At 41.4% G+C, this 22390-nt stretch overlaps 1 protein-coding gene across 3 annotated transcripts in view; it reads right to left on the bottom strand.

The window, feature by feature from the left end:
* The window catches only part of PDIA5 (protein disulfide isomerase family A member 5), a 147211-nt gene that overhangs the window by 47114 nt on the left and 77707 nt on the right, over positions 1-22390 (bottom strand). For all 3 annotated transcript variants that reach the window (XM_079993758.1, XM_079993757.1, XM_079993759.1), the window contains exon 11: positions 18675-18811. In XM_079993758.1, coding sequence (XP_079849884.1) covers positions 18675-18811 — 137 coding nt within the window. The remainder of the gene's footprint in view (positions 1-18674; positions 18812-22390) is intronic.

The following is a 22390-nucleotide window of genomic DNA, read 5'->3' as shown; positions in this document are numbered from 1 at the left end:
AGAACAGGTGCTATAGGAAGGCTCTGACAATTCTGAAGTCAGAGGTTAGGTAGGAGTGAAATATGTTTGGTTGCCAGATGGCTGGTATTCTGTCATGCACCTAACCTTTGCTTCAAAGCTCAGCTAGGCATATTGTCAGCAAACATTTTTACAGAACTGATATCCCTTTAATGATTTTGGGGAAAGCCTAGTCAACAGAATATGTCATACCCTGTTAAAAAAAAAATCAAACGTAACTACTGAACTCTTCTGTACTAAAATAGAAAGATTCACAGGGCTGGACTTGAGATCTGTATTTGGGAACTCCACTGACATCAGTCACTTTATTATTCAATTTACACCCTATGGAAAACACACACTATTCTGGCTGGAAATTATTACATTATGAAATTTAAGTGTTTTTCTTGCATCAGGGATGGTAATAGGGATAATTGGTCCCAGTTGGGTGGGGAGACAGACTAGATAATCTTTCAATGTCTCATTTCTTCCTATAATTTTCTTATTTTATCATGATGGGTGTTTATCCTCATGGGTGGAACAGGCAGATACACACAGCCGTGGTGAACGGAAATGATATTTTCTCATTAACAGGGAGCCCTAAGGCAAATCCACTCCCCTCATCATCCACTATTCCATGCATGCCTGCTAAACCTTTCAATTCCCTTGCTACTGCATGTAAACTTAACTCCAGAAAGCATCAAATATCTGTTCAATGTTTGATTGTTCTTGAAAATGTTAAACACTGAATCCTCCCAAACTATGAGGGAGTCACACACACAAAAAACACCTAATCCCAAAGTGGTGTACATCCTACCCAACTACTGCTTTATCCATCTCTATACAGTTATAGATTCCTTGCTATAAAGCTCCTCTTGCTTTTTTTTTTTTTAACAGAACTCTCCAAGCTGCCCTTAACCCAGATGCTGTATAGTATGTTGCATAAGGCTTGCTTTGATTGTCCAAGTTTTTATAGCAAAACACCTTTGATGTGCATTATTGAAAGAGATGCCCTTTTGTGTTAAGTGAATATTGACATGACTGCAGTAAAAGCCAAAGACCAAGAAAGTGAAGTGACATATTCTGTCCCAGGAGGGGAAGAGAAAGGTCAAAAATCAAGTGCAAGGACACCTTCATGTCAGTTGCAACACACTAACATAACCAGTTCTTCCTCCCAGCTTGCCTGGAATATCTGAGAAAATATAAAATAACAGCATAACTGGGAATCAGGATTCCCAGAGTATTATTGGAATTAAATCCTTGTTCAGAGCTGACTGCAAACAAAGACAAACTGTCTCTTGGACAGGTATATATACACAATGCCACATTTAGCCTTTGGCTAGCAATGTTTGCAGTGGTTATATTTATTTATTATTTGCATTTATAAACCTGCACTGAACTGGCTCTTCCTGCAGGGCAACCTCAGTGTTTAACCACATCATTCTGCTGCAAGTGTATACCAGCCCTCAGATTTACAGGTCTGCAATGCTCTTTGACTTATCACTGGGCCACATATGCAAGAGAATGATGTGATAGGATGGACTTTACCTGTTCAGTCTGCAGGTGCATAATCTCTCTCTCTCTTTAAAAGAGCAAGTGTGATGTAGTGGTTAAGAGCAGTAGTCTTGTAATCTGGTGAACCGGGTTCGTGTCTCCGCTCTTCCACATGCAGCTGCTGGGTGACCTTGGGCCAGTCACACTTCTCTGAAGTCTCTCAGCCCCACTCACCTCACAGTGTTTGTTGTGGGGGAGGAAGGGAAAGGAGAATGTTAGCCGCTTTGAGACTCCTTCGGGTAGTGACAAAGCGGGATATCAAATCCAAACTCCTCCTCCTCCTCCTCTTCTTCTGCTTTACGTAGTTCTATCATCAGGGAATTTGTTACATGGGCGATTATTCAAAATTGGAATCACAACCTGGTTTTGAAGTGGTACAGTTCATTCCACCTCAATTTCTCCTGAATGGGCAGATAAAGCCTAAGGCTAGGTTCTGGGATACCCATGGTTGCATAGCAGTAATCAGCAGCACATTCCATTGCCAAGTTTTGTGGAGCAAGCACTCTCAGTGGCTGCTCCTTAAGTTTGAGGCTGACTTCCCCTTGTCATCTGTCAAAGCCTGGAAGGCTTCCAGAGGAATGTACTTAAAAAAAAAAAAAGCCCACCTAAGCATTTTGCCATGGATCAGTTAAGTACAAAGTAAAAATAAACAAACTAATTATGTGAGCCACAAGAGGCCTAATGAAAGATCAATAAAATATAAATAAGATACAGACAATAATTCCTATAGGAAAGGACCAGCAATATGACGAAAGGACCACAGTTCAAGTTGTAGAGCCCATTATTCATACACAGAAGGTACCAAGTATAATCCTGTTAAAAGGCTCAATTAGCAGGTGGTGGGTAAGACTTCTGCAGAGCCAGAGACACAATATACATTACTGAGCTAGACACACCAACAGTCTGATCTGCTACAAGGCAGACCTGCATAAAGAGATGCCTATAGCTTTCATATGAACATTGGGCATGCTTTAAACAGGTTTACTTCTTCTTAAAAAGATATATAATATTGTGTGTGTGTGTGTGCGCGTGTGTGTGTGGTGTTGTAGCTGCTGCTGCTGGCATTCGTCTGTCTCAAGACAGAATGGAGTGCTCCTTCAGGGTTGAAGTCAAAAACCTGCGTTAGCAACATCGAAGTGTCCTCTCTGGGGCGCAAGTCTGGGCAGTTTGTATGGAGGTCTTGTGCTGATTCACGGATGTGATCCAAAGAAAAGCAGAGCAATATGTTTGGCACCAGCTTGGCTGCAGGAGTTGCCAGAAGGAGGTGTACAACTGCCTTAGGGACTCCATTCTGGAATCTGGATATGTGTAGGGTTTGCCTTTTCACCTCCCAAATAGATCCCGCAAGGTGGTGGAGGTTTAGGATCAGAATTTTCCATCTCCTAGATGGGTTACCTTCCCACATTGATGAGCCCCATCTGCTCCTCACTTTCTCTACAGCATGTGCAGAAGCTGTCTTCTTGGCTCTTGGACCCACTGTTGGTCTCCTGTGCTCAATCTACCAAAGCCTGATTTCGCATGCAGGGTATCTATTTGTATCTATCTGGATAATATTGAGAAATATATTTTAATATTTACTTTTTAAAAATTTGTGGCTATTGAACTAAAGTACAAAGTATGCCAACAGCGATTAATGTTTGAAATTAGGACTGAAACCATTAAACTTTATGTACTAGAAAGCTGTTTTTCTTCATCTGTCTATCAACTCTTACTATTCTATATGTAGCATTTTCTGATTGTAGAATAGCTAGTCACATTGCTAGTTGTCACATGTACTTGCCACATATACGTCTCTCACATTGAGCGATTATGGATTAAAAAGTGTGTTCACAGACTCCTCATTTAATTTTTGGCACTGCCTCATCCAGGCTATGGCCTGAAGCTAGAAGAATGACACAGACAGGAAATACAGATCACCATCAGTCTCAAAGCAGATGGGAGAAGACAGTATCTCTGACTTCTGTACCCTAGCAACACACTGACTTATGCATGTAGAATCCCAAAACACTGATTATTAAATCTGTTCTATTGACAAGCTACTTGGAAATCGTTAGCATTCATTAGCTTGCTTCCACGTTCTTTGATGGCTGCATGCCACAAATATTTCTGTTAATGGAATGAGAACACTGGTTTAAAATGTGCAATAACCATTTCTCCTGGTCTTACCAAACAGGAAGGATGTACAGAGTTAAAATGGGTATGGGAGTGGGGCACAAGGCCTCCAATTATATTCCCCACACAAGTACTAGGCCATGTCCATTGTTCAATATTCTTGTTAAGTATTCCCTACATTTGAAGATCATTCAGCAATGTTTTTGGAATCCAGAGAGAAAGGAGTGCATGCTTGTTTCAGGCAAATGCACTTCAGGTTCTTATTGCTCAAGGACTAGCTAGGGGAGAGTAATGGGCAGCTCTACAGGCAATGCAGCCTTTGAACACTGTAAGCCTTTTGGAGCCTGATACTTAACAGCTCATACATTTGTATGCATTTCTACAAAATTAAGAGGACTGAACAGTTACATGTTTAACAAACTGAAGCCAAAGAGTAAGCTCCAAATATGGGTTGGTACTTTTTTTTAAAAAGATGCTAACCACGTGACTGCATAAAGAGATCTGTGCAGCTTGAGAGTTGTGTGTTAATGGGAATGCACTGAAGATTTTTTTCAGCCTCTCTCCTTGGTAGAATGAGAGGTTTCCATAGGGATTAGGTCCCCAAAGGGAATTTAAACAGGTTTGAGAATTCCTGAGCTATACATTCCAAGCAAAATAAGTTAGCAACTCACACCTGTACAAATTACCTGAGTGCTCCTTAAGACCAGGTTCTTTAAAATTCGGTGAGAGAGGGGCTGTAACCATGTTCTAATCTGCAGGAAAACTAAGCACATCAATAGCCTATCCTGTACACATCTTACCACCGGTATGTGCCTACTTTAACACATAAACATAAGGAAGGATGTGCTGCCTAAAACAAGGGGCAGTGTTGGATGGTCAGGGCCACTGGACTGGGAGGTCAGTTTCTTTACAGATCAGTTTCTTTACAGATTACTTGAAACTTAAGCAGCGGTCAAGCATTAGCTTTTTTTTGCTGCTGCATTACACTGTTGACTCGTGTTAAACTTGTGGTCCACTAAGACCCCTAGATTTTTTTCATATGTGCCACTGGCAACCCAGCAATTCACACATTAGTTCACATTCACATACTACTTGACATAATCCAAATTATTGCATGCTGTAGTGAAAACAGGGGCAAACACCAGCACAAAATCCATGATGCACGCTGATGAATATGACCTGAAGAAAATTCCTTCTCGCAAAACAGGATGCACAATCCTTATCAAGAGAGTTCTCTTTGCTCTCTGACTAATTTATAGCTATAGCAATCTCGAATATAAACTTCTCAAGAATCTTCATTTTAAGATGGACCATGAAAGACAGAGGGTATCTTATACGGTCATACAGAACATTAGAGAAGAAAAATGTGCAGAGTCTTAGGAGCTCAGCTAAACCATTAAAACTATACTCTCTTTTCTATCCCATATTCCCACAATGTTTTTAAAGAGGACAACCAAATTCTGTCATATTAGGAATACAGATAGAGAGAAAAAAGTGAACCTCCAGTTTACAAAGCATTGTTACTGTCCAGTTGGGTTTCTTGTTTCTTCACTTGAATGATCCCAACCGGGTCACCAGATTAAAAACTATATTTTTCACCTATCCTCCAATTCCATTTGAGTGTATTTCTACAAATGTTCTATACAGGCTGTTGCTGTTTGCTGATCCATTCCTCATATTTGTGCCAGAAACCCTTCCTGCTTTCTCTGTCTCATGCTATGCTCATTACACTCTATGAATACAGCTCTGGCCAAGGTACAATTTTGCACTGCAACAATGAACGCTAGTAAAGCCTTAACGAAAACAAAAAGATACAATTCCTTCACACTTACAAAACATCATAAACCATAACAACTATTTCTTTGATGCGTTTAACCTTCTATATTTCAGACTGCCTGGAAATAGCTAGCAATTTCACAATACACCCCACTGGGATTAAAATAAAGTGTACTGAAATGCCAGAAACATTAAACATTTGGATGCACAGGGAAAGCATCCAAAAGTCAGGAAAGAAACAGTCTTCCTACCAAAGTTGTTCTTCACATGCATATGCTTTAAATACAATGTACAGTAAGCACAAATATCACGTTGCGCATCACATATGACAGAATCTGACCAAAGATTTGCTGGGGAGATGCTGCTTAATGGAACAGCCAGTTCACTATGATGCTAGACACTGTCTAAGGTTTTATGAATGGAAATAACCATAGCCGTATTTCAAATTAATTGGTATTACACCAGGCAGGAGAGGAAATTCATTTTCAAAAGGTATAAACATATAGCTGCTTTAATGACACAAAATAGTTTTATTGGTACATCAGTCATTAGAAGCACCTAGGTAAAGGCAATAAAATTGAGCTGCAAGTTTCCTCCAGACTTGCTATGTACAAATGTTAGTTCCCGCAAATGGAGGCCCCCATTTCCAAATTCCGGAGGTAAATGCACACTGATGATTAATTAGTAGAATTTTTCTTCAATTAGCTGTTAACTGGCCTGTTGGGAAGGGTCTATGGGATAATGGAAAGCTTTTTCTTCTTAAGATCTTTGGATTTCCTTTTCTTCTGGGTGAAGACTGCTACAACAGAACATGAGCTAATGAGAACAGTGGAGCATGTGTATTACTGAGTCAAATATTATATTTAAAAATAGACTTAACAAATGGTACTACTGCACAAGGTGTGCTTGGTTCAAAGCAAGATATGAGGGTAATCAGCCAAAACAGGGATAAAGGAAGCCAGAATCACTATCAACAAACTAACTGACTAGGGCAAAACTTCTACTGCCTGAGAACCCCCAAGGTAATTTAATTTGACCCAACCTGATGGTAGATCTATATTACACAGACTGAGACAAATTTCATGTTATTCTTCTACACTAACAATGCAAAGATATGCCAATGTGATGAGTGAGTGATGGGCAGGCTAATCTGACTTAACTGCCTGTATATTTCACTATCCAGTTGTGATCTAAGCATGTGGTTGCTGAGCACACATGACATGAAATCAGCCAAAATACAACCATGTATTGATTCCATCTGAGGCCTGTGGGCGAAGTGGTTTAAAATGTTAAATATAACTATAAAAGGGTATTACAGTTTTATACAGGATAAAACAAGGCTCTGGGGATCATGCAGAACTGGAGCAGGAACTTATAGAAAAAGGAAAAGCTGAAGGCTCTTAAATTCCATACAGTATTGGCAATGGAATGGCAGGGGAAGGAATAGTGGAATATACAATTTACTAAGCATTGCTTCTGATCTGCAACTGCCTGTTCATGTCATGCGCTGAAATATTTTAAGACTTGGTTTTTTCTTTCCTAGTGAGAATTTAGAGACAAACAACGAAAACCTCAGCAGATGAAGAAGGGTGTTGCTGGCATTATGGGTGGAAAAAAGCAGCTATGCAAATGAAACATGTCCGGGAACATGACTGAAAGAAGATCAGGTAGCTGATCCAGATATAATATTAACCAATTCTAAGGAATTGGTTCCTTGACAAGTCTTCCTTGACTGTTGAGTCAGCATGGTAGTTAATTTGAGGAAAACATAAGAAAATGTTAATGAAGGCAGAGATCTAAATTAGCACATGCAATCTATCTCCCTAATGCCATATGGTGCAGGTCATGCTGAGGACTACTCTTCTGACAGCCTTTGTTCATTATTCCCTTTTGAGTAATGAGTTTGGCGGGGGAGCCTATGTGAGAAATAAACACAAACATCTCAACAGCCCCAACCTTTTATACCACACCTTCATGTGTGTATAGAGATAGGTAAGACCTTATGGATTCTGTTTTGCACACTGGGGCAAAAGATGCATCAGTCCCTACCATATCTGAAAATAGTCACAGAAAGATGCAGAACCCAACACTAATGATTACATCACCACCACATTTCATATTAGAAATACAGTTCCTTTGCTTGAAAAATGTAGCCCAAAGATAGCACTACACAAAAATAGTTTAAAATTCCATGTATATTCGGAACATAATTCTTCCTTTACAGAATCAGTCTGAATGTGGGATTCTGGTCAGAAACTTGCATTGCCAGCACAACAGGGGGCAGAAATGTAATGATAAGCAATGCCTTCTCCCCCAATCTCTTTTCAAGAGACTCCCTAACAGATCTAACAATTGAGGTGTGTGAATTACCACTGTACACACAGGTGTGGGTGGCTTTTGTGGCATTAATGAGCATTAACTGATCATACATCCACACTCCTTATCTACAAAGAATGCATATTTTAAAGGGAATGAGGAAACTTAGTTACTTTTGACTGCAGTCTGGAATGAGTGATTAGCAAAACAAACAAAAATATATTTGCATGTGCTGCAAAATGATCACATGAAAGCTGATGATTTCAGAAATTGATGCATTATGGAAAGGACACAAGAAAGGAAGCTTCTGGGCTGAGTATTTAAGAAAATACTAGGCACATTCTGTACTAACAGTGCCTTGTTCACACAGCTTATTCTTCAGTTCAACTATGCATGCAGGCCAAATAGTCTAGATCATGGCTACTGCACTTTGGTTTTTGCTAAAGAACTTATAAAGCTGCTTTAGATCAAGTCAGACCATTGGTCTTCAAACCCAGTGCTATCTACTCTGACCTTTAGCAGCTTCCCATGAATTCAAGCAAACGTGTTTCCTAGTTGAACTAGAGATCCTTTTAGGGGGAAATGGCAGAGACTGAACCTCAGACTGTAGAATACTCACTAAACAACAGCACACCCCTCATATTTATCCAAGTATCATAATTTGCTGAACCTAAAATATTTTGTACTCAACAGGTCCACATCCTCAAGCCATACCACCTGTAATTGATCTAACAAAACAGGACTAGACCTCTTGAGATTCATAGGAGATTCAATAGGAGATCATCCTCTGAGTCCCTTCTTCATGTTCCTCCTCCATAAGAGGTCTAGAGGGTGGCAGACATGAGAACAGGCCTTTTCTGCAGTGGCTCCTTGCTTGTGGAATGCTCTCCTCAGAGATGTTTGGCTGGCACCTTCACTATACACCTTTAAACAGGTCTTTGGCTGATGGACATCGATGCCCTTTTAAATGTGGAGGGGGGGAATTATTGCTTTGCTTTTGTTCTTACTTTTATTATGTATTTTTTAATATATTGTATTTTTATGTTGTGAATCACCCTGCGACCTATGGGTATAGGGTGGCATACAAATAGAAGAAGAGGAGGAGGAGGAGCAGGAGGAGTTAAGGTCCTGGTGGATATAAGCAATTTATGAACAAGCAGGCCACCATCAGTTCCATCCTGCTCTTAGGTTCAGGCTGTACTAGTTAGAAACGCACCTCCACATGTGAATCAAATGGACGAGGGAGAGCTTACTGAAAAGTGACCTGGTGTTCAGCTGCAGCATCAACAGGCCAGAAGGCTGGCTGATAGCACAACTCTAATTCTTCTGGGTAGGGAAGGGGCTAGCATGCAAAACATTCACAAACAGCCTGTGTTGCATCTCCTTCATCTGACTTGCCCCTCCTCCCTTACCTCAAGCTCTCCCCAAGTGATATTATTCCAGGCACATGCCATCAGTTTCTCTCTATATGTCACCTCAGAGAAAATGTAAAGTTCCCAGGTGAGGCACATCTCAGCTTGGAAAGATATGGCCCCCAGTCCCCAGTATTTGAACCCAGGTAGGGTTGTCAATCAGCTAGCAGAGGTGAAGCAGGCTTCTCTGCTGGCCTGTGATGGGAAAGGGCCAGCATCTTCATGACCAGGGAGTGCAAGCAGCTGTTGAGCAGAGCTGTCTGGATCAGCACTTAAAAATGGAAGTTGCTTCAACAATTTAAAATGGGGAATGTGGTGCACTGTCCAAAGTAATAATGCAATATGCCCAAGGTATGCACAATATTCAGTGTCATATAATCAATAATATCACGAAGGAAGCATGGAAGCATGGAGACATTTACACTCCACAGAATTAAATCTTCAGGTGCCCACAACTCTAGTAAAAAAAAGTGACACTCATGTTCTCATTCTTCATCCAGCATAGCTGCTCGGTCCTTAAAGTACTCTGTCTATTCAGACCTAATACTTCCACTGCTTTAGGTTATATGACTCTTAGAAGTTATGGATTAAGGGAGATAATAAACCATTTTTATCACCCTCATAGATTTGATTAGGTAACCCATCAAGTTTTACTGCATAATTCAGTTGTTCAGATTTTTATTATGTTCATACCTTATTTACATGATCTTTTGCTATAAATGTGCATTGATTTTTTTCCCCAGATGACAATCCTTACCTAAGTCTTTCAAGAGTTGAAGCAGGCAAGGGCACTGCCTTATAGTCCAAGTTATTACTTATACACTATGGGAAGGATGTTGCTGCTGGTGAACTGTGAACAACACTTCTACACAAAGTGTGAAACACTGGGTTGGAGTCAGAGTTACAATGCAATCCTAACCATGTCTGCTCAGGAGTAAGTCCTACTGAATTCAGTGGGGTTTACTCCCAGGTAAATGAGGCAAGGATTGCAGGCTCCCACTCATACAAGTGGCCCTACACCAAATATGATTAAGTCTGGAACCAATCCATTTTGATAGAACTAGTTTCTCAAACTATACCTCTGGGACTGATCCATAAAAAGTATACTAGACTTTAGTTGAGGTTTTTCTTGTGAAATGAATTGCAAAACAGTTCTAACCTTTCCACCTATATGAAAGTACTTTAAAAAATCACTTCAGATTATCTCAGAACCCATAAATCCTCAGACTTGGAGCTTCCTTGAGCAACTTCAAGGTTGTTAGACATACACAAAGTTGTTAGCTCTGAGCCTATATTTAAGTCTTTACTGTACATGACTGGTGAAAAGGGACCTAAGTTACTGGGATCAAAGGAGTATGGGCCAGACCCAGTAATATCGTTTTTTTGTAATTACAGGTAATTACAGATGATGGAAGAATGGGCTGTAGATGGACAATCCACATCACAATGAGTTTGTATTAACATTTCTACAATTTACTCTTGCCTGAGGGGTTACAATTCTGCTGAAAATATGCAAAATGTGCTCAATTACAGTATGCTGAATTATTTGCAAAATACAAAGCTTATTACATATTTCTTTTAACAAGATGGACAAGAGGGAACACATTTGCCAAAAATGATATTACTACCGGGCCCCCCTTGCCCATGCTAACTAGCTATCTTATATAGCTGAACTGTTTTTAGTTTGTGACTGTTACTGTGGAAGAAAAATGCCTTTGTGCCTTTGCTCTGTGATTCAGTCTTTAATTAAGCTTTGGCATTTGCTCGCTTTGAGTATTTCACTTAGCAACCTTGGTGCTCTCTTTCAAACAAGAGTACTTGCAAATGGAATGCCTTGTGTTAACCAACCCACTGTGTAACCATCATTCCTATGCATTAAAACAACAACAACAAAGAGAAACTTGTATTATTTTAATCTAGAAGAACCTGGCACAGTTGAATTTTGCATGAGAGTGTAAGTGCTTTAAAATACCTTTTCAGGTTATGAACTAAGTAAGAATGCTTCCTCTGTATAACTATGTGGACTTTATCATTATCTGATTAGTCCAGACAATGGGCAATATCCAATTAATTAGTTCTGTCAGGATTTCCACTTGCGCAACTCTGCCCAATTTCTGCTTCCTTTAGACCTCCCTTCCCACCCGGGTGACAGAGGAGAGGCCTGACCAGAGAAAAAAAGAGGCATATCACATAAAAAGGGCCACACATCCTGAGGTAAAGCTGGAATAGAATCCTGTCTAAAATCCTGCAGAGCCACTGCCATTCCTTCTAGAAAATAAAGGGTTAGATGGAATAATGGTAGGAATTGGTTTAAGGCAGCTTCCTACATCCCTAAAACAATGGAGAAATCCAGGACACAGCAGCGTGTCAACAAGAGAAAGCCCAGGAAAAGGAAGCAGCAAAGGCAGGACTATCTAATGCCACCTACATTATACAGTGGTACCTCAGGTTACATACGCTTCAGGTTACAGACACTTCAGGTTACAGACTCTGCTAACCCAGAAATTGTGCTTCAGGTTAAGAACTTTGCTTCAGGATGAGAACAGAAATCGTCCTCCGGCGGCACGGCAGCAGGAGGAGGCCCCATTAGCTAAAGTGGTGCTTCAGGTTAAGAACAGTTTCAGGTTAAGAATGGACCTCCGGAAGAAATTAAGTACTTAACCCGAGGTACCACTGTATAAGTTTTGGGAACTAATAGGTCTTTGTTGGGCTATTTTTTGTTGGGTCCATTGTTGTTGTTATCTTCAGATCTTATTGACATTCAGCTTCTTAACTTTGCTATTACAGGGAATGGCAAATAAAATACTGACAGATCTTTGAAAATGTCTGCAATAACTACAGAACATATAAGGCTTTGAATCAAGCCTGAAATATATTATCACTAGATTATTAGTATGGCATTTATATTGCAACAGGTATACATGGTATGTCTGGTACTGTGAGTAAACATAAGATACAGAAGCTCAGGCCCTAGATAAATCTACATTCAATACCATCCAGTAAGCCCACAGCTCAAAATCTTTTCAACTTGCTGATGGGAACCCTGCCAATTTCGTTAATGCTCCTGCTGGTGGAAATACATGGGGGTTTGAGCTCTACATAGCTTATGCAGGATGAACAGCACACTGACAAACCTCTTGTGGACCAGCCACTAGATGGGGAGAAAGGCACACTTGATTTCCACAACTTAAAATGCATCCCTTTATTATTTCACCAAATGAATTGTTTGCATTTAAGAACAGATTATGTACTCACAGTCTCTGTTGCTAACTACCTTCCTACCCACAATTTCATCACTGGATGCATAAAGGGGCTTAAAGGTCACCTCTTCTCCCTGTGACACCTATCCTCTTACATATGCGCGGGGAGCGTGTGGAGAAATGTAATAACGAAGGCCTGATTTGTGGCAGAGTGTAGGGTTGAAAGCAACCCTGTGGCCTTTGCATGGCTGGTTTGTCCAATATGCTGGGCACCATGGAAATTGCTGGGCCTGATCTACCCAAAAGGCTTTGCAGCTCTTTGAGTCATCACCCTGTGTAAGATGGACCCTGGATGCCTCCATACCTACAATGCCCTTCCCAGTACGTTATGACTTGTTTTCTCTTTTGAATGATACTGCATTGTGTGTGTGCAAGCAGAGCCGCCTTTCCCATTGGTCTTCGTGGTTCGTTGCGCCAGGGCACCGGCCTCTCAGGGGCGCCCTAGCGAGTGGGGGAGCTGCGCAACTTTGCTGACAGCCTCCCCTTTCCCTGCACGCCCACCAGCTGTGCCCCGCCAACTATATGGCTGGCGGGTGTGCAGCTTCCCTACCAAGCCTCTGCATTTGCTAAAGACAGCCCTGCTCCCAGTCGTTGTCCTCCTCCTGCTTCCTGGCAAAAGGCGGTGTGCAGCCTTCCTGGGCTGCCTTCTTGGGCACCCCAATGCTGGAGAGCATGTCTGCCAGCACGTTTTCCTGCTTGATCGCCGCCACCACGCTGGGGATCAAGACGGTGGGGGAGGCAGAGGACATTTTCCACAGCCCCCTCACTTGGAATTGGGGGGGGGCACTGGAGGGATCTTTGCACCACGGCGCCGGATATGCTTAAGACAGCCCTGTGTGCAAGTGAAGACAAGCACATGTTACTCTTGCATTGTGTTTGTTATCAGATATTCTGAGTTGAGGTGTGTGTGTTAAACTACCTCCTATGGAACCCACACCCCATGTACAAGGCTCTAGCCTGATGAGTCAAAGCCCATCAGACTCTTGCCATATCTACCAAAATTCAAGTGGTTCCATCTCTGACCTGCCAAACACTCACCAGGTCCTACCCCTAGCGATCAAAACCCACCAGTTATTCACCCTAGCTTAATCTACTTGCCATGAAAAATTTAAAAATACATTAGTGATTTTTAAAAAGTAAAGAACTGTTTAGGGTGGAAACAGTACACATACAACAAGCCCATACAGAACTTGATGTTTATTTGCCCACCTCTCAGGTAAGAATGCTATAAGGTTTTTCAGTCTGTCCCTACAATACAGGTAAGTAAATGGCAGCAGCGCATGAAAGAAGAAGCAAAGCTCAAAAGGCAAGGTGCATAATAGTCACAAGGCATGTCAGTTGAAGGCTTGAATTGGGCTTAGAGTGAGCCAGAACCAATTATCAATGCTGAAACACATCAGTGGAATATGTAGCAAAGAGCTTCTGAGTATGTGCAGAGAGTATCTCCAGCTGGAGCTGGAGTCCAATAACGCCTGATGGACCAAAGTTCCCCCCCCCCCCCCAGGTTGTGAATGATCATAATCCACCCTCACACTCTAGGATCGGAGGATAAGGGTTATCAGGTCTATGCTCTGGCATTCTTCACAAGTTAACCAGTGGGGGTTAAGCAGGCACATATGAACCAAGACATTTCTGTGCCTAAGGTGGGGGAGAGAATCAATGATTGATTTTTTTTTTTTTACCCCTGTGGGGGTAAAAATCAGTCACAGAATGAATTGATTTGTCAAACTGAAAGAGAAGGGTGGCAGTGGTGGAGAGAAGAGCCCAAGCAGTTCAATTTGAATCCCCTTAGTACTGCTTCCCATTTTAACACAGCAATTGCGGCAAATTGCATTGTCCATAGCTATGCTGAGGAGAGACAATTTCATATGGGAATTTATGTTATGTTATCTAAACAACCAATATTCAAAGAAGCTTGCAAATGCTAAAATGTCCCACCGCATGCTATGCTTGAGAGCTGTGAAGTGCAGTTTATGTAACCAGATCTAAGCAAGAAATTCTTTTGTGTAAATGCAGATGCACCTTGGGAATGCCTGCTGACAAGCAGTTAATAGATCTGGATATGCACCCGTGATTTACCTCAGGGCAAGATATTCCATCTTTTCTCTACAGGATAACATCTCACACATGTTTTAGCTTTCCGCACTGAAGTGAAACATTTCCAAGGCATTTTAAAAAGATCACTACTATTTATAGACTCTCAGATAGTAGATTTGAAACACGCTTGTTTTTCCTTGGTAAAAATGAGGAAGTGCTCCTGACATGGATTTAGAGAGAGTAGAGATCCATGTAAGAAAGAAAAAAAAGATTTAGTAAAGCCTTGCATTTTAGGGTCAGATCCTAGTGTTGTTGGTTGTTTTTGCCTGGAACCATCTTAGGACATGCTTCTGCTTACTGAATTTCTATGCAGAGATATTGTAATGGACTCGGGGTCACCAGGAGAAGTTTGCTTATTTGTTTGTTTACTTAATAACATTTATATTGACTGTAATAAAACAAAAACCCTCAAAGCCATTAATAAATCAAAGCAACTTTCTCCTGGATCAAAATGGGTGATCTTAAGACCTACAAGTGGTTCAGGTACTACTGGCATTGAACCAATTATTACTTATACCTGAACAATAATCCTGTTGTAATTCCTCCTTGGCCTTGGAAACAGAATGTGCCTATTGTTAGTCACTGTGCGAAACCACAAAAAGCTTCACTGACCTGGTAAGTGGTGAGTTTAGGACAGTACAGCATCTGAACTTGTGCTATGCTGCCCCTTGGCCAGGGTGACCAAAACTAAACTAATGGTCAATGCGCCACTGAAGTTCACATGCTATGCCTTGCCACCTCAGTTGCCTGATCTGCTTGTTCTACCTCAGGCAACTTTATTTACAGCCATATTAACTTGGTCAGATAGATTATGGTTACTAGGCTCGGAAATGTAAATCTCTTAGCCCTGTTAGCTTGTCAAAAACGCTTCCTCCCCCCACAACCATCATGTTGGGAATGAAATACAGCCGAGTGCTCCTTTTGCTGAAGAGATCGCCAGAGGACTGGGGAAACTGGGTCAGACACAGCACACCCTTTGATGTGCTGCCTCTCAATCAAATCCCCACCCCCACAAATACACAATCGTCTTAGAAACAAGAGCTGAACCTTCCTTTCACTACTGTAGTGTTTCTGGTGGGTACAGACTGAGACTGGTGGGTACAGACTGAGCTTAAATACAATATAAGAAATAAAATCAACAATAAAATTCTAATTAAAAATCACACAGCATCTTGCACAGCACATTACAATTGCCAAAAGAGGTAGAAAATCATTCAGGGACCCATCAAGTCCCTCAACAATCTTGCAAAGGTCCATTGGTGGAAAAAAGGTTTGGGAATCACTGTTCGAGGGTATGACATGAAAATCAAGTTGTGTGGAAAAATAATGGCAGCATCTAATCAAACCACCAAGGCACCATCAACTTAAAGTATGTGCTGAATCTTACCACTGGAGAAATCCTCCATGTGCCATGAAGTATATATCATTTCAGAAAATGGCCCTGCTTTACCATTAAGTCAAGGTGAGTTACCCCAAAATCTGTTCCTTGAGCTGGGCAAACATTCAAGGACAGCAAATAGCACACTACACAGTGTATTATGGTATCTTTTGCCACCAAGGGAGTCATTCTAATTTTCTTCCTCTGCTACCAAAATGTGTTGGACCTATGCTAAGAACAGTTTGCTCTGATGTGTGTGAACGAATTGCATTGCACTAATGGACTCTTAATATTCTGCCCATCTGACTACAACTTTATAATCAAGTTACCACCACAATTCTGTCTCCTCTCCAAAAGAACATTCTATGAACATAAGATCTGTAGTCTGTAAACATAATGCAACTGTATACTAGTTTTATCGGCTGCGAAAGCCAGGTTACTAACTCCAAGTCACTGTTGCAAATCTCATATCAAAATTCCCATTAAAAGAAACGAATTAGGTGCACACTTCAGTGTACATGAAGCACTCTTGGCTTTGGTTTGATTTTTGCTGTTCTCGATCTAGTAAGTTTGCAACCTTTCAGGTGTCCCAAGGATGAAAGAAATATGAATAAGCTCCTTGTCTTTGCTGCATTGCTTTCATGGAAGAATCTTATCTACGTATATTTGTAAGGTGACTCCATTAGTAAATATAAAAAGTGTCTGGAGAAGATCTTTTAATCATGGAGATAACTGTTTATGATAGCTGTCTTCTGTTAATTAACTTGCATATTCACTTTCACTTAATGTTGCCTGCAGGGGATTGCTAGTAGAAAAGTGCTTCTGCATCCTGGCAGCAGTGAAATCTGCCTGTTTAGTAATCACTAGCTATTATCCTTGCCATCAGCAAAAAAATGTACTAAATGTGTGTGTGTGTTTTTTAAAGGAAGACATTGGATTGAATCCAGACCTGCTGTTCTGCAAATGGCAGGGCTCCTTCCGTTCATGGCTCAGAACAAGCAGCAGGAGGAGATATCTGCCAGTTTCCCCTGCAGACCACAACACCTCCCATGCTGTTCCAGAGAGCCCTCCAATCCTCTGGAGCAAATGTTTTTGTGGGGCCAGGGGCTGAAAAAAAGGAAGGGGGAGTCTCTCTTTGGTCCACAGAAGTAATCCATTCAGTTGAATTTTGCTTTCTGCAACTCAGAAGCTATAATGGTTAGTGTCCAAAGTTCCATAAAAGCTTTTTAGTGTGCTGTACTGCATAAAAGAACTGGATTTGCCACAGGCAGTCTGAGCTGAAATCCTGATTCGTAAACAAGCATTCTGGCTGAGTGGGCTTGCAAAGTCATGATGAGCCTAGGCCCCCTCTCATCTGCAAAATGGGATCACTATGAAATACGATAACCTCCACAGGGTCATCCTCCATCCTTATGTCATAAGGATGGCATAATTGGACATAAAATACATGTAAATATAGATTCATTGAATCTATATTTAGTTTAAAAGGGGGTATTAACATAGCACAGCAAAGCTAATCATTTAGACAATCATTTAGAGAAACCTGAATGAACTGAAAACCATTTTATCTATTCAGTAAGATCAAGTGGTAATCATTTATTTGGTCTGTAGCACTTCAGGGGATGATGTATTTGAATGTTCTCCTGTATATAAAAATATACCCTAAACATATGGATGCAAATCTAGCATAACAGAGAGAAACCGAATTAATTTGCTTGACACCTTCAAGCTGTTTGACAAAATAAACTGGGTTCTGAATTGAGTGGTTTGTTTTCCTGCTGCAGTGCTAAAATATTTAACGTCTACATCTTTCCTTTTTTTCATTCGTAGACACATGGGAAACATTAGTACAGAATGCTTGCAGTTTGTCCCATCATAGGGCCAAACCATAGAATCTATCGCATGGATACTGTCATGAACATTCATAGCAGGATTGGGAAACTATAGTTTCTAAGGTTCCTAGCAACCCTGGATTCAGTCACCAGGAAACCCTGCTGGATCAGGCAAATGGCTCATCTGGTTCGGCATCCTATTCTCACAGGGGCCAACCTGTGAGAACCTGCCTATGGGGAAACTGCATGCAGGACCCAAGCACAAGAACATGCTCCCCCTCCTGGAGTTTCCAGCAACTGGTATTCAGAAGCATACTGCATCCGACCATGGAGACAGATCATAGCCATCATGGCTTGCAGTCACTGGTAGACTTGTCTTCCATGAATTTGTCTAATCCTCTTTGAAAGCCATCTGAGTTAGTGGCCATCACTGCCTCCTGTGGCAGCGAGTTCCGTGGTTTAACTATGTGTTGCATAAATAGCTACTTTCTTTTGTCTGCCCTGAATCTTCCAACATTCAGCTCATTGGATGTCCATGAGTTCTAATGTTATCAGAGGCGGAGACAAAAAAACCTCTTTCTATCCACTATCTCTATGCCAGGCACAATTTTACAAACTTTTATCATGCCACCTCTTACTTACCTTTTCTCAAAAGTAAAAAAACAACAACCCCAAATGCTGCAACCTTTCTTCATAGAGGAGTTACTCTGACCGCTTGATCATTTTGGTTGCCGTTTTCAGAACCTTTCCCAACTCTACCACTGTCCATTTATTCCTGCTCTAGCCTCCCTGCAACCTAACCAATTCCTGATCCACAAGAGGTCCCCTCCTCTTATTCCATGGCATCTAAGCTTACTCAAGAGTCTAAGTACACTATGTGAACCAGAGCATCTCTCAATATATTGGTGAACAATAAACAAACAAACAAATGCAGACTCACATGGTGCGTAGAACATCACTAAAACAGAAGGATGCTCCTTGGTGAACTTGTCAAAGTCATCATCTGTTAGGTGATAAACAGCATTATCTTCTTCTGACCAGGGAGTCTCTGGGGTCTGTGGCTTAGGTGGCTGAGGACTAGAAACAAACAGTTAAAATGTAGAAGATGCTACAAGGAGAAAAATAGCAGCTGCCTTCGCAAATTGGATCTTAAGAAATTAAAATGATTTTGTATGTGCTAACTTGATGAAGAGGTTACCTATTCTAAGAGGGTAGCCACTCCCCATGCCCACCCACCCCGATGGCAGAACAGTTTGCGGGGAGTGGGTGAGAGGAAAGGGGAGATTGTTATGTCTGGTGAGCCGAAATGCTTGCACTGATGGAACAATAACAACAGTGGAATGCTGGATTCCTCCCATCATTTCCCCACCCTTGCTGCTATGATCTTAAATTTATGATGAGTCGTAACAAAAGGAACAAATACTGAAGGTTTTGCATAACCCAATTAAGGTTAAAGATAATGAAATGAAATGAAGGTACAGGACAACACTGTTTGCTTTGTCAATATAAAATAATAATAATGGGTGTTTGAATATTAAATACCATTGAAGAGTTTTATCCTACCAGTGTAGTGTCGCCAAAATTAAAGACATCAAATGGAGTACCCTCCAGCTTACACTCAAACTACGGTACTTATTTTGCCCACAAGTTCTAGAACTCTGATGAGTCACAAAGATGCCTCTCCCTTTAAACACTTGAAAAAATGTGTTTGTTTACTCAGTATTGTTTACTTCAACCTTCTGTCCCTTACAGTAAAATACCAAGCACACGGAGTACCTACTACTCAATGTGGCTAGTGGACTTCATGTTATTATCCGAGTTGCTGCTGCTTTCTGGGTTGGATTTCCAAAACTTTCCTGGCAATTCAATTTCATGTTTTCAGCCAGAACCGCAGCATCCTTGGCAATTTTAGGATTCCAATTGTGCACAAGTACTCTAGGTGGTTTGGGCAGTTTACAATAAAATTGTTCAAAGAGTATTAGTTCCTTCAAATCACTAGAAGTACTTTAAGAAGGCAGGGACTGCCCCCTCTCACAAGGAGTCATTAATTCTTCTGATTAAGCTATATATAGATCTTGTTATACAAAACAAATAAAACGAGGTAAAGCAGCCTTGGGGCAGCCTTTTCTCCTTTCTCTTTATATCTGTCCCCAAGGAAGGGTGCTTTTTGGAGACAGGAAAAATGCAGCTGGACTTGAAAAGTATGCAGGAGGACAACAGAAACCTGCGGTGTTTGGCCGCCCCCACCCCCTGCCAATCCCGATTGTATTTTGAATTCAGGAATTTCATATCTTCAGTTTTCTTGCAAAAGGGAAATGAGTTATCTGTCTGCCTTTTGCACCTTCAGAGCGCAATCATCACAAATTCTTGGTTTTTCACACCACTCACATGCAGTAATAAGGCAGGTGCCCCAAAGAAATAAACAGAGATTCTGTGTTCACAGGTCCTTTGAGAATCAGGGCTGATAAAAGCATTATTAAAAAAAAGAACCACCCCTACTATCAGCTCCCCCCCGCCCCACTATCAGCCTCTAACAGGAGGCTGAATTAATTGGAAATGTTATTTGTTCCTGTTGTTCTTTTTAATTAGGTTTATTATTTCCCATATAGTGCCTACATATGTTGTCCCATTATTCAATTACACTTTCCAGGCCTTCTTGAGTCACTGCCACAGAGCACTGGACTACCCCATATTACAGACTCCTTTGAGTAATTCATTACTATGCCTATGTGCGGGTCTTACACTGTATACAAATTATAACTGCAACCTCAATTATGGACAGCTTCCAACTAAAGCACGGCTTCTGAATAAGAATTCCTCTCCCCGCCCCCCGCCCCCCCCCCCGCAGCATATTGATTTCTTTTAGGGGAGGGAAGAAAAGCGGCTGCATCACTTTGCCTTCTGGGAAATTATTAAGTGTGCATTGGAAATTAATTGAGGACAAACAGCTGTCTTTAGCTCTGGACGACTGAAATATCAGCCAAAGCCCAGAGTGGCTTGTTAGCAGAGATTATCACTGGGAAGAGTCCGCAGCTGTTCTGCTTTGCCTTCAGTAGCTGTCGCAGCACTGATATAAAAGCACTGCATATTGCAGGGATTATCAGACTATAATGTAGGCAGATTGGAGGGAAGAAAAGGGGAGGGGGGCTCCAGACACTTCTAATGTTTCACATGTGGTAGCCAAGAGATAAGGGCCTCCACGCAGAGCCAAAAGGCAAAGAGAAAAGGTACAGGTGATGAAGGCACACATCATTGCTAAGGGGCGGTAGAAGAAATGCTATCTCTCTTCCGCTCGCGGGTGCTGCTTTCTTAACAGACCAAGAGCGACATTAATTCTAAGGGCAAAATTTCCTTCCTTGATCCACACAGTAGGTACTCAATGGGCTGAGTACTGTAAGAGACAGAAGCCTGAATGCCATACAATGTCACTAAACCATGACGCCTCCAGCTCTGTTAAACACCTGCCTCATCCCATCTACAAAGCTCTTTAGCCAAACAATTGGTTATTGGACACACACCCCCTACCCTGCGCTCCCAGTATCCTAGGATGTGCAGTCTCCACAGGCACAATAATCACTGTTTCCACTGATAATTTAGCAACCTATTTACATGGATTCAACGGCTACATAAGTTTGTTCCTTCGTGGATATACCTAGAAGTGCACAAGGCAAGACTGTAAACACCTAGGGATGCCCATGTACATTTTCGCAAAATGAGAGGTGGAAAAGCAAAAGATGAGAGCATGATTAAATTAGGAAAGATTTCACAACTGTCCACTCAATGGTTTGCGAGGGATCAAAAGATTGTGATGCTGCCGAAACATTACAACATAACAGTTAAGAACATGAGCTATGAACTAGATGTGTCCATGCAAACAGGAACTCTTGGAGTTGCCTAAGTCAACTTCACTGTCTTCTCAATCTCACCTCTACTCTCCAGTCTCTAGTTTGGGAATAGCAACAACAGCCTCTACTGCAGGACATTATTAGGATAAGCAAAAGGATGCATATGAAGAGCTCTGAGTACTTCATATAAATTCCTTTTCTAAGTAGTGGCATTACCATCGTCCAACACCCCCATTCTTACCCCACCACAGCAGATCTGCCTACACAGTCCAGTTCACAATGCACTATTCTCCATGAGCCTGCGGAGCAAACAGTCCCAAAGAAAGACAGAGAGGAAACCAAATATGTAGACATGTCAAGGCACAGGAGCAGCAAGTGCAGGCATTATACAAAAGCCCATCGATGGACTTCAGTGGCTCATACCTTGTGGAGCAAAGCACACAATGAAAGACAACACACAGCACAGTAATAAAGAAAGATGCTTTATACAAAGTCGGAGCATTGGGTACATGTAGCTCGGTACTGTTGTCACGGACTGCCAGTGGCACTCCATGGTTTCAGACATTCTCTTCTGGGGATTGAACCTGAGAACTTCAGCATGCAAAGCAGATAATCTAGCACTAAGCTATGGCTCTTCCTCAAAGGCTGCCATGAAATGGTGTGAACAAGCCCATAGGTTCTTGCATGCTTTCTGTAACTTGTGCTTTATTTTCAGTCCAACACCAAATTATAGTTTTCCTCCAATAAATATCAAACAGCTTCACTAACGATGCTCAAGACCTTGCCACAAGGTCCCAGTGTCAATCAATTC

Source organism: Podarcis cretensis (genome assembly GCF_951804945.1).
Source record: "Podarcis cretensis genome assembly, chromosome: 1".
Taxonomy (NCBI): Eukaryota; Metazoa; Chordata; class Lepidosauria; order Squamata; family Lacertidae; genus Podarcis; species Podarcis cretensis.
The sequence above is the reverse complement of the archived record's forward strand: the minus strand, read 5'-3'. Positions and strand labels throughout refer to the sequence as shown.